This window comes from Triticum aestivum, chromosome 4A (assembly GCF_018294505.1).
Source record: "Triticum aestivum cultivar Chinese Spring chromosome 4A, IWGSC CS RefSeq v2.1, whole genome shotgun sequence".
NCBI classification, from domain to species: domain Eukaryota; kingdom Viridiplantae; phylum Streptophyta; class Magnoliopsida; order Poales; family Poaceae; genus Triticum; species Triticum aestivum.
Window position 1 is genome coordinate 740,114,093 of NC_057803.1, and position 11,630 is coordinate 740,125,722.

Below are 11,630 nucleotides of genomic sequence, written 5' to 3' on the forward strand. Positions count from 1 at the left end.
AGAGGAGACCAAGTGGAAATACTCCCACCTTCTCTGCATCTTCTTACCAACTCTGGGCAGCCAACTATGCCTAAGTGCTCGATGGCTGGCAATCGCTCCAGGAGACCATGCGGGAATTCCTCCATATCTGGACAGTCACAAATCCTCAATTCCGTAAGAGACGTGAGGCCACACATCCCATCAAGCAGCGCTTTCAGGCCACTGCAGAAACTCACACCGAATGCTAAGAGCCCAACCGGATGCTCATAAAAATGAAACCGAACTGTAGTACTGTGAACTCCAACTATTTTCAACTTGCTGACAATGGGGATCAATGGAATACTTGCAAGCTTGGGGCAATTTTCGATCCTTAGCACTTCAAGCATCGGGAACTTTACAAAGCTATCACAAGGCTCTCCCACAATATTTTCCACACATATCTGCAGGCTTGGTAACTTAATCAACTCCATTCTCTTCAAGCCAGGGAAAATTTGCAGAGGGGTAATGCATCCACCTTCCACATCAAGGTTATTACATAATGTGGTCGTGTTATCCATCTTCTCCAAGGACAAAATTTCTAGAGAGACCGAGAACCATACTACAGGTATACTCTTGCATCTTGGGCAGTCAGACATTTCAAGTACTCTCAAGCAGTTAAACATTTGAGGTTTTCTCATCCATTGTGATATTTCTAGGCCACCATACCCACGTATCTCCCAATTTTGGATATTACTATGAGGTTCTAAACCCTCAAGCACTTCTTCTGCATTGCAGTCCATATTTTTAGGCTTATCATGATCTATTCCTTGGTCCCAACATAACAACAACTCACTTAGATTTTGCTTCTGATTGAGATTGGCTTCTTTTGCATTTTCCCCACTCTTTATCTTGTTCAAATTCAACAGTTCCAACCTATTTCTAAGGTGTTGCAAGTCTTTGAGCTGCTCTATTCGAAGTCCATCTCCAGTATCCACAACAAATTTTGTTAATATGTGAAGGTTGTTCAGTAGACCAAAGTTTGGAGACAAACTTTTGAGACTCAAACAACCAAAAAGATTAAGATGGATGAGCTTTCTCAGTCTTTCCATGTCTTTTGATAACTGTTGCAACTCCTCGCAACCATTGAGAATCAGTGTTTGCAAGTTATACAACATGCATATTGAATCTGGCAACCTAACGATGTTAGACTGAGAGAGGTCAAGATATCATAAATGTTTCGCATTTATGGCTGTGCAAATGTCAATTGAAGAAGGGGGGCAATGCAATGCTCTTAGTGATGCTGATATCTGTAGAAACTCTTTAAAATCCTTATGTGACCTATTTAAAAAATAATAATGCCTGTGTAATTCTGAAGGAGATAACAAAGTGCGGAGGTACTTTTTGTGTTTGCATAACCCACTGATTTGTTTCAGTTCGGCCTTTGACATTTGCATGTGACAAACATCTTTTAACAATGCTTTCTGCCGAGTCAGTTCTCCTATACTTGCACATTCATCTGTGACGTCTTTTGCAAGATCATGCATTAAGTCATGCATTTTACATACTATTGTCTTATATGGTGTGTTACCATCATAGACAGCATATTTAACTACCACTTTCTTATCTTGGAGGAAGGACCTCCGAACCAGCTCATCAAAAATGAATTCTCCTTTCTGTATTAAATCCATTGCTCCCTCTTCTTGAATAAAGCCATTTGCCATCCATAGTTGGCTCAACCTATCCTTTTCCATCTCATAATGCTTGGGAAAAACTGCACAGAATGCAAAACATTGCTTCATTTCAGATGATAGGTATTTGTAGCTTAACTTTAGTATGGGCATGATCTCGTATTTGCCTCCATCACTATCCCCAATGTTACTTTCTTCGATGGCCTTCCATTCTTGTACTTGTTGGTTTGAACACAGCAATCCACCCATTGTCTTGAGAGCAAGAGGCAACCCCCCGCATTTATTGACAATGCGCCTTCCGATGCTGGCCAACTCTACTTGCTCCTCTACATCATTGCTAAATGCTTTATGTGTAAACAATTCCCATGAATCTTGCTCATTTGGACATGCTAGCTGATGGGGTCGAAGGGTCTGCATTATAGAGGCCACTTTCTGGCTTCGAGTTGTGACGACTATTATGCTTCCTAGTCCACCAACAGAACACAAAAGAGGCTTCAGTTCATCCTCCCATATCCTTTTGTTCTCATTCCACACATCATCAAGAAATAGCATAAACCTTTTTTGGCCAATGACTCCCTCAAGTTTCTTTCACAACATCTCAATGGTGTCAGGCATGTCAGATCTTTTATTTTCAGCCAACTGAGTGATGGATTTCGAAAGAGCAATTGGATCAAAGTTGTCTGACACACAATGCCACATCTTCAACTGGAAATGTTGTTGAACCTCTTGGTCATTATACACCATCTTAGTAAGAGTCGTCTTGCCAAGACCTCCCATCCCAATGATGGGCAACACCTGCACCTTATGCTGATCTTGCTTGTCCAACAACAATTTCACCACCACCTCCTTATCATATTCTCTTCCAAAGATTTTGGTAGAGTCGTCCAGTTTTGAGTGTGTCTGCCGCCAAGGATGTTGTCACTCCTCCCGATGGACAGAATTCTCCAGACCAAACTTGTTCATCTCCTCAAGCAACTTATTAGTCTTCTCGAGGATGGTCTTGAGTTTCCTGCTCATTTCAAAACGGAAGAGCAGCGGGCTGCGGCGCGTGATATAGCCATGTACCTTGCGGGAAGTGGACCTGCCGTTCTTAGAATGGCGGCGCAGCGCCTCGTACTGGAAGTTGTCGAGCACGTCATCGGCCTTGTAGGCGATGGATTTGAGCTCCTTCATCCAGCTCTTGACATAGCCATTTGTCATGCTCCTCTCCTCGCCGTCGGCCAGCTTGCATTCGATGGCTAGCAGCTGGCGCTCCAACGTTCGGCGGTCTTCGTCGAGACCACACATACGGGTCACTGTCTCGATGAGTGCGTCTGCAGCCTTGCCGGCCACGCGACGCACTAGAGGGAGAAGCAGCGATTCTGCCATGTTCTTGCAGGCCGGAGGAACAAGAAACTGCTGCATATATGAAAGAGAAAAAAAGAGGTTAAGCACTGACAGAAGACGGACAACCATATAATCCTCCTTTTATTTTATCGCAGTAGTGAAGTCCTCCCCACTTGTGCCAAGAGGTCCTGGGTTCGAACCAGCCTCTCTGCATTGCACTTTGCAGGGGTAAGACTAGGTTCCTATAATCCCTTCCCAGACCCCACCTTGTGTGGGAGCTTCTATGCACTAGGTCTGTCCTTTATTTCTTAGTTCCACACTAGCTTAGCCTGTATAGCTCTTTTTCAGCCCTCTTATACATACTTTTTGATACATATAGATAAAAATTCGAGTGGGCCTTTGCCCTACTAGACAACTAAAAAAACAGAACAACCGAAGAGGAGCAAAACAAAATCAAGGATTGAGCAGAGAATTCACCTCAACAACGCTCAAATTTGATCTTGTGCAAATAGGTGAAAGAGCAACAGTACTAATGCTCGTTGCTTCACCGCCTCTGTGTTGGTCTCGTATGCTATGAGATTGTGAGGTTGCTGGAGATAAGATCATGGAATTCAACAGCTGTATAGAAAAGGGCAGTGGAAGGAAAAAAAGATGGAAAGCGTGTGAGGTTTGGTATATTCGTGTGCAAATATTGTATAAGCCGACAACACTTCCTTTTCACTCAATAAATATTCAGATGTCGATAGTCAAGCTAAGCTCCGTGTTTTTCCTGCAACTTGCACATAGAAAAAGTTGTCTGTACCATCCTCACAAATGTCAACCAAATAATGTTGAACCCCTGGGTAGAATGGGTCATTTTCCAACTTCTAGATAGCACAATAAGCCATAGTTGCTGTGAAGACTTTTCTCACTTGTGTCACTAACGGTTCAGCAGGAATATGCAAGAAATTGTTTTCGATCTGTCACTTGTTCTATGGTGTACTAGACGGGAGATGCGGCACACGGACTTGGTAATCCCTTTTTTTTTGGCTATACATCAATACAACTGTAGATTATACAACAAAAAATCATACTATGGTAAATTAGTTCAGTGAACCCAGAGTTATGAGATAAACAGATTTTTGAATTTGAGAAAAGTTAGATTATACACGATGCATGGAAAGGATTTTTGCACCAGCTTTCTTCATACCAACAGGATTAATTTCTGCTGTTATGATCATTGAATAATAAATAATCGAGAAGCTGGACATACCTCCATGAGGAAAAACAGATGACACAACCATCATAATCGCATAGGTTGCAAACATATGGATGAGAACGGTTTTAACACATCATTTTTTTTAGTGAAACAATGGTCTGAAGTCTGAACTATTTTGGAAAAAAAGTTTCTGAACTAATAAAAGGTACACGCAACAAAATCTATTGTTCTTGCTGAGGCGCAGATCAATACTCGACACACAACAAAATCATGTTGCCAATACATATCTAATCACAAAGTTCCTTTGTAGCTCGTCCTACATGGAACCTCTTATCTTCAGCCCTTCAACATTGCTTTGAGATCCGTACTCTTCAACTAACTTGCAACAAGTAGATTTCTCTTTTTTGTTTCTCTCAAATGAAAGAGCATATGGACTTCAAACTTTCCAGATCAAACAAACTTTACAACTTCAATATGTGAAAAAACTTTCAGATTTTTTGGACCAACATAAATATACAAAATGTGAATTTTTTTGATTAAAAAAATAAATTTTAGCATTTTAAATGCATGAAAAAATCTGAAAGTTTTTTCCCAGGTAGTAATTAGAATGTTTTGTTGTCCTGCAAAGTGTGAAGTTTATACGTTTTTTCGTTTGAGAGAAACAAAAATGACAAATGTGCCTGCACGGATCTTGATGCCAAAATGGATGGCTAAGATAAGGGGTACCGTGTAGCTCCAGCTACACAAAACCACACTCATATCTAATCAGAGATTTTTTGCTTTATTTATGTTGGGGGGGCTGCAGGGCAAGTCTCATTAGTCTGGTACAACTGATGCGATGCAGTACTGGCTCGCTGCGTTTAAGGTATCATGCACAATCTGAACTGGATTAGATTCACCAACATTATATTTCTTGGTATATGAAACTACCAAGATGCAGCCGAAATGGGAGAAGCCACGTGCGCATGCGCTGGCCAATCATGCTGAAGCTGAACGGCAACACAGGTGGTTGGAACTGAAGAAACTGAAGCTCCGTCAACCAGCGCAGTGCCAGCTTCGGAGAAGCAATCATCAGAAGATAAAGATAAGGAAGTTGGGGCCCGCAGGTCAGCCAGAGTTATGCTGACCTGATCCATGTTATCAACTTATCATCCGCGGAATGTGTTTGCCGGACATATTTATTTTGTGGCTTCAGATTCAGTAGCAGTGTCATTTAAGCGATTTCAGTATTTATTTATTTATGCAGGAACCGTGCTCAGTTGATTTGCTTCCATCAACTATGACGGTGGGTTATGCTATGCAAGAGGAAAGTACAAGGTTGTCGTCAGAATTTTTTACCTGAAACACCGAGTCATTCATGGTCTCGATGGATCTGCAGTATCAGACGGTGGCATCAGAATTCAGGCATACATGCGTGTTGCGCTGTCTCAGTTAGTCGCAAATGTTCAGAACTCTCCTCACACATGCGCAGTCAAAAGCTTAACACTAAGCGCTTACAAGAATATTTACTTGAGAGATATTATCAGCAGGTCCTAGCAAGGCAGAACAGTTGTGGAATCCCTGAGACGGAACATAAATTTAGTTCAACCATATTTGAACAAGGACGCCATGGGACTCCCCATTGCCAAAAACTTCACGCACCTCACCACCCAGGCCCATGTCCGGCTCGGCAAGATGCTCGCCGACGCATACATTCCCACGTCTGATGATAATCCAGTACGCATACGTAGCCACGCTCTGATGATCCAGGACGTAATCAGTGTGTGTGCATTCCAGTGAACACTTCCAATCAGGCAGGCAGGCAGACATTACTGACACTATCATTGATTCCATCTACCCCCTCGCGTTTTTTACACCGAAGAGCGTTTTTTACACCAGAGTGTGGTGTAAAAAACACTCTTATATCAGGACAGAGGGAGTAATAGTGAATTTGGTGATGATTAGTTGTGGACAACAGATGAATAAATCTGCTATAGTCTGATACTCTGTAGTAGTAATATCAGGATGCTTCATGTCAGGCTCCCAAAGGCTCCAACTCAAGGAAGGAGCAGACACGAGCTCAGACTATTCCTGACATTAATTGCTACTAGTCGAATGCCCGTGCGTTGCCACGGACAATAAAATATATAATCAGTTCGTTGTTTACATTTTGCAGTGCAATAATCAGTTTGTTGTTTACATTTTGCAGTGCATGCACGTGCAGTTCAAATCATGCATGCCATGTTATTTTCGGTTGCAAATCTTCATCTTTCTTCCACATCTTATCTCAGCTCATCACTTGGCTCCGCTCCACTCCACGTCTCTCCGCTATAGCAAGCAATTATTCATCACATCCTATATATCTTCAGCCCGCTGTGCATGTAACATTTTTTTTCTTGCATCCTATATATCCCCATCCCGTTGTGCATGTCCTATATATCTCTGGCGTGTCTCTTCTTCGTCCAACTTTATTTGCTTCATTTCTCAAACTTCAAGTGCCTTTTGGCACCATAGATGTCACTTGGCAGCAATTAGCAACGCCCTGATGCGTCAATATAATGAAAACAAATACAATTCGATGAGGTGAGCATTATATGATAACAAGATTTACACTATGACATTTTACAACAATGAGTGGCAACACCACACCCGCAGGCAGCATTTAAATCTTACAATTGTGCTCCACTACCCCCGCCATCACACATTTTGTTCATCGAATAGAATTCTACATCTAAAGAGGAACCTTTTTTTGCTTAAACTGGAAGGATGAACCTATGCTTAGTATCGCAAGCATAATATACCAATAAGAAAATGTTTTGTTGCCAATCAAGAGAAGGAAAAAGAGATCATAAATTTGGTGAGCATTGTCCAATTTGATGTCATATCACAAGTTCTGAATTGTGGAGCAGTCAGTAGTGACGAGATAATTTGGTCCAGTAGGATAAGGATCACAAATACAAATATTGTGCCATCAAAATTTTCCAATGAATACAAAATAAATAGAATGCTACATAACACATTGTTGAAGTAGCAAGCAAACATTAGCTTCGCCTTCATGTACAGCACATTCATTTTACATTCTTATCTACAGATAGCTACTACAACAATCTTGAGTCATAGGGACAAAAACGTAAGCCTGACCTAGGCAAAAAGCGAGAACGCATCTTCAGATTATTGTCTTACATGCAGAAAACAAGTAGCAGGATACATGGTCAGGCCGAAATGAATTATCGGAACACTGTCAGGTATTGCCTCTTTACAAAGAGTACAATGCACAACCTAGACATTTCAGAATGACCGCCGCCTTGCAGCTCCTAGAAACAATAGAAACCGGTAATATTAACAGTCATGTCGACAATAAGTATTCCAATCGATGGGAAGGATATTTCCTGACATCCCATTATATGGCCAAGTCCAAACCAATTAATGACACTGGATTCAGCAGAGACATGCATGGATACTGTGAATTTTAATGTACCCGTTCGAAGCTGGTTTCAGCATGGACATGCAGGGATACAGGGAAGGATTACATACCTATTTACGGTTTTATCAAGTAACTTCATGCATCACTGTTAGTTACCAGGAACCAGCACTCTCATTTCATGTATCCTTTAGATTCAGCTATGGATAGAACTTCGAAGGGCACTGGTAGAAATAGCCATACATTAAAATCATAAAACTATTTGGAGATAATACAGAAGCAATATATGTGTCACGATATCTCATCAGCCCATATTTGTTTCCTGTTTTTTTTCAGCTGCATCTTTGTTTCCTAGTAACATACGAACCCATGTTTAGTTGGTAATGGAACAAAAAAGATATCTTGGTTAAAAATACTACAGTACAGAGGTAGCTCTCATTGACAATTCAGTACTAATGATACATGCGTCACCAAACCACGCGTAACCTTCATAATATGTTTGGCGTTGTATTTTCAATAATATATGCTACAAATTATTGGTTGAAATTAATATTCGACCAATGTACGCTTGCAATGTAGAAATTTTCATTCTAATTTGTTAGCACACAAAAATCAAAACTGCACAATATTGGATATGTAGGCTGCTCATGTATAACTGATTCAGAAAAGGATCTCCACTAACTATCTTGCAAATTCTTCAATATATTGTTGGATCATAGAAGGCATCGTTCATCTGCGCCTGCGCATCATCCAGCACCCCAACGACCAGCGATAAATTGAACACAAATTCCTTGCAGAAGAAGCCAGGTTGTAAAGAAAAATTGGTCTGATTTGACCAATGTACGCTTGCAATGGAGGAGTTTTCATTCTAATTTGTTAGCACACAAAAATCAAAACTGCATAATATTGGATATGTAGGCTGCTCATGTATAAGTGATTCAGAAAAGGATCTTCACTAACTATCTTGCAAAAATCTTTGATATATTGTTGGATCATAGAAGGCATCGTTCACCTGCGCCTGCGCATCATCCAGCACCCCAACGACCAGCCATAAAGTGAACACAAATTCCATGCAGAAGAAGGCAGGTTGTAAAGAAAAATCTGTCTGCTCCTTGTCCTGCGCATAATCCAACATATAAACAATTAGCTACAGATCAACCATTCCAAGATGAACATCAAGCCTTATGTCTTATGACTTGCCTCACTACACCATGATAAAAGTTTATGGCTGAAATAGCATGATCATTCAAAAACACATCCTCTCGAAGAAAAAGGAACATCTTACATTTGACCGGGAAATTGATTGATATGGTGAATTTTTTAGGGATTCCCCTTCCTGAAAATGGCGAATGCTTCTAATTCTAATTCAGTAAAATGGCTATGAAATACTCAAGACTGACACTAAACAGTAAAGACGTAGCAGTGTATGTACTGCCGATACACAAATAGCTAACACACTCATAGAGAACAACCCAAATTCAAGAGAATTACACTATAACATATTTGTTTTTGGCATATGAACAGTGAAATCTCAAACTAAATTCAAGGCATCAGCAAAAGGTGGAAAACTAAATGAAACCTGAAGATGTGGAAGTTAACATGACTCTAAATCAGTTCAAGCCATACTATTTAACTATACCTGATCAATTGGTGGAATTGCAGAAAATACGAAGTTCAGTCCTTAACAAAAATACTAATTTTATTGAGACAACACTCACAAATCACAATGACCTGGGTGCTGGCGGTAGCCGACGAGGTCGCAGACTCGCAGCTGCTCATGGCGACGAACAAGCTCGCACCTGGGGCAGACAAGGGCGCCGATGCTCCTGACCACTCAGAGAACAATTCGAAAAGGGTACAAAACCTCGTGGATATTAATTTGCTGGGGAGAAGAGATTAGGGGCTGATCGTCATTGAACTCGACGTCTGGGCCAGAACGGAGTTCACCTTTTTTTCCTTGCGACCGCCGGCTCAAGTGTCCCAGGTGAGCATTGCGGGTCATGACGGACGCGGTCGCAAGCATAGATGCTGATCCTGACATCGGCGTCATTGTCTCTGCCACGGGTGAAAGGGGGCGATGTGGTAGTCGGCGAGGGGAACTGGCCACGGGGTTGCCATCCCTGAGACGTCATGGCGGAGGAGATGGACGAAGGTGTGACGGAGTTGGAGGAGAAGAGGCGCGTCGGGGTTCATCTTGCGAGGGCGTAGGCCGTCGTCGCGGTCGCCATCTGGGCATCTGAGCGCAGCCCCTGGGGGCGGGTATAGGACTATAAGTGCGAGGTGGCGCCGTGGTGGAGGAGTATAGGTGCGAGGTGGCGCCGTGGTGGAGGAAGATGGGTCAGGCTAGGGCGTGGGTGGCGGCGGCATCGTGCAAAGAGACAAGGGGAGGTTGCGGTGGATGCGGCGGCGACTTTCTCGTCAGAGAGACAGGATCCGGAGCGAGAATTGGGAGGAGATGGCGAGAGGGGCGTCTATGCGTGGGTGAGTGGATCACGGCAGATCGGCAGTTGCCCTTCGACCGAGTCGTGCATGCGTAAGTGGGCTTGTTTTACGATTTTCCTTTTCTCTCGTCCGTGTTCCGCTCAACTGCATGCGCGGTATGGCATTATTTTCGCGGGGATCGCACGAGGTAGAGAGGATGCTCGTAGCAACGGGATGCGATCGAGGGTGGGGCTGCGGTCGAACCATCACGACGACGACTGCATATCCCCCTTTAATAGTAGAGATGAGCATTGTAGGAATTGGTACAATCTCATCATCAGTACAGCACTGCCGTTGTAGCTGCAGCCTGCAGGTACATCGATCCATCGCATGTTATTACCGAATTTGATGTGAAAAACATTTATTTCGACAAAAGGGAGATTCATTATTCACCGGGGCAACCATGTCATGTGTATACTGATTTATACTCCATGACGCCATCATAAAAAATCAAGTTCACCATATCTACGTGGGATAGACGAGAGCAAGTGGAAATACTCCCCCACCTTCTTTGCATGTCTTACCAACTCCGGGCAACCACTTATCCTTAGAACAACTTCAACACGCCGACCCAAACTGTCGCGCGTGTCTGTTTGGATCGAAACTGACAGAAAAAATCGGCCAACACAACGACCCAAACGGACAAGGGTCCGTTTTTTGTCCGTGCGCGATCCATTTCAGACTCAAATTAAGGCCGTGTTTGCGTCGGCGCAGACAAGAAACGGGCACGCGATGCCAGCCCTTGTCCTCCCCTTGGCCATCCAGTCGGTGGCGCATTGGCCATTCCCTCTTCCTCCCATCGATAGCTTGCATACCCGGCCACCCCACCCACCGCCGCCCAATTCCGGTGTCCAGGCCAGCCGTCCACACCCACATACCTCCCACCGCAGCACTCCACCTCCCAACGGCCACACTCCGGCATTTGATATACTATTTTTTGCCGTCTCAACAGCCCCCCGCTGTCGACGCCACCACTTATCGGCCCCGCCCCTGCCTGCAATAGTCAAGAGGGGCAGGGGTGGTATGGGGGTCATGTCAAAGCTAGCACTATCATAGTCGAGGTCGTGGCTTCACAAGATATCTGGATTTGGCACTCTTTCTTCGGCATGGCCGGATCTCACAACGATATCAACGTGCTTCAGCGCTCTCTGGTGTTTGCTAGGCTTGCAGAAAGCAACTGCCCGGAGGTCAATATTGAGATCAATGGCCACCACTACAACAAAGGATACTACCTAGCCGATGGTACCTATCCTTAGTGGACTACTCTTGTGAAGACAATCCCCAGCCCTGTAGGAGAGAAGAGGAAGAGATTTTCCCAAGAGCAAGAGAGTGCTAGAAAGGATGTGGAGCGTGCCTTTGCTGTTCTTCAATCTCAATGGGGGCATCGTTCACTATACTGTTAGAACTTGGAGCAACAAGAACTTGTGGGAGATGATAACTACTTGGGTGATCATGAACAATATGATCACAGAGGATGAGCATCCGGATGATATCTGCTACCAGGGCTCTCAATTTCAGGGTGACGATGTTGTGCCTGAGCATGGAGGAGCGACAACGTTTGCACAACTCACTGCATTTC

At 43.4% G+C, this 11,630-nt stretch overlaps 1 protein-coding gene and 1 pseudogene across 5 annotated transcripts; both read right to left on the reverse strand.

Annotated features, from left to right (window-relative positions):
- The window catches only part of LOC123088488 (disease resistance protein RGA2-like), a 50,894-nt pseudogene extending 47,961 nt beyond the window's left edge, over window positions 1–2,933 (reverse strand).
- A 4,194-nt stretch (window positions 2,934–7,127) lies between these two features.
- On the reverse strand, window positions 7,128–10,014 carry LOC123083529 (uncharacterized). 5 transcript variants are annotated; one of them, XR_006439312.1, is made up of 5 exons: window positions 9,518–10,014; window positions 9,302–9,393; window positions 8,583–8,687; window positions 7,684–7,794; window positions 7,128–7,463 (listed from the first exon to the last, which is right to left on the reverse strand). XR_006439312.1 is itself a non-coding variant. In XM_044505553.1 (4 exons), exons 1-4 carry the CDS (start codon window positions 9,618–9,620, stop codon window positions 7,771–7,773), a joined length of 324 nt encoding a protein of 107 aa, XP_044361488.1. In that variant the 5' UTR covers window positions 9,621–10,014; the 3' UTR covers window positions 7,421–7,770. The 5 variants fall into 5 exon arrangements, 3 of the variants coding, with proteins under 3 accessions (XP_044361488.1, XP_044361486.1, XP_044361487.1); XR_006439311.1 differs by having other exon boundaries at window positions 9,289–9,393; XM_044505553.1 differs by having other exon boundaries at window positions 7,421–7,794.
- Between the last annotated feature and the right edge of the window lie 1,616 nt (window positions 10,015–11,630).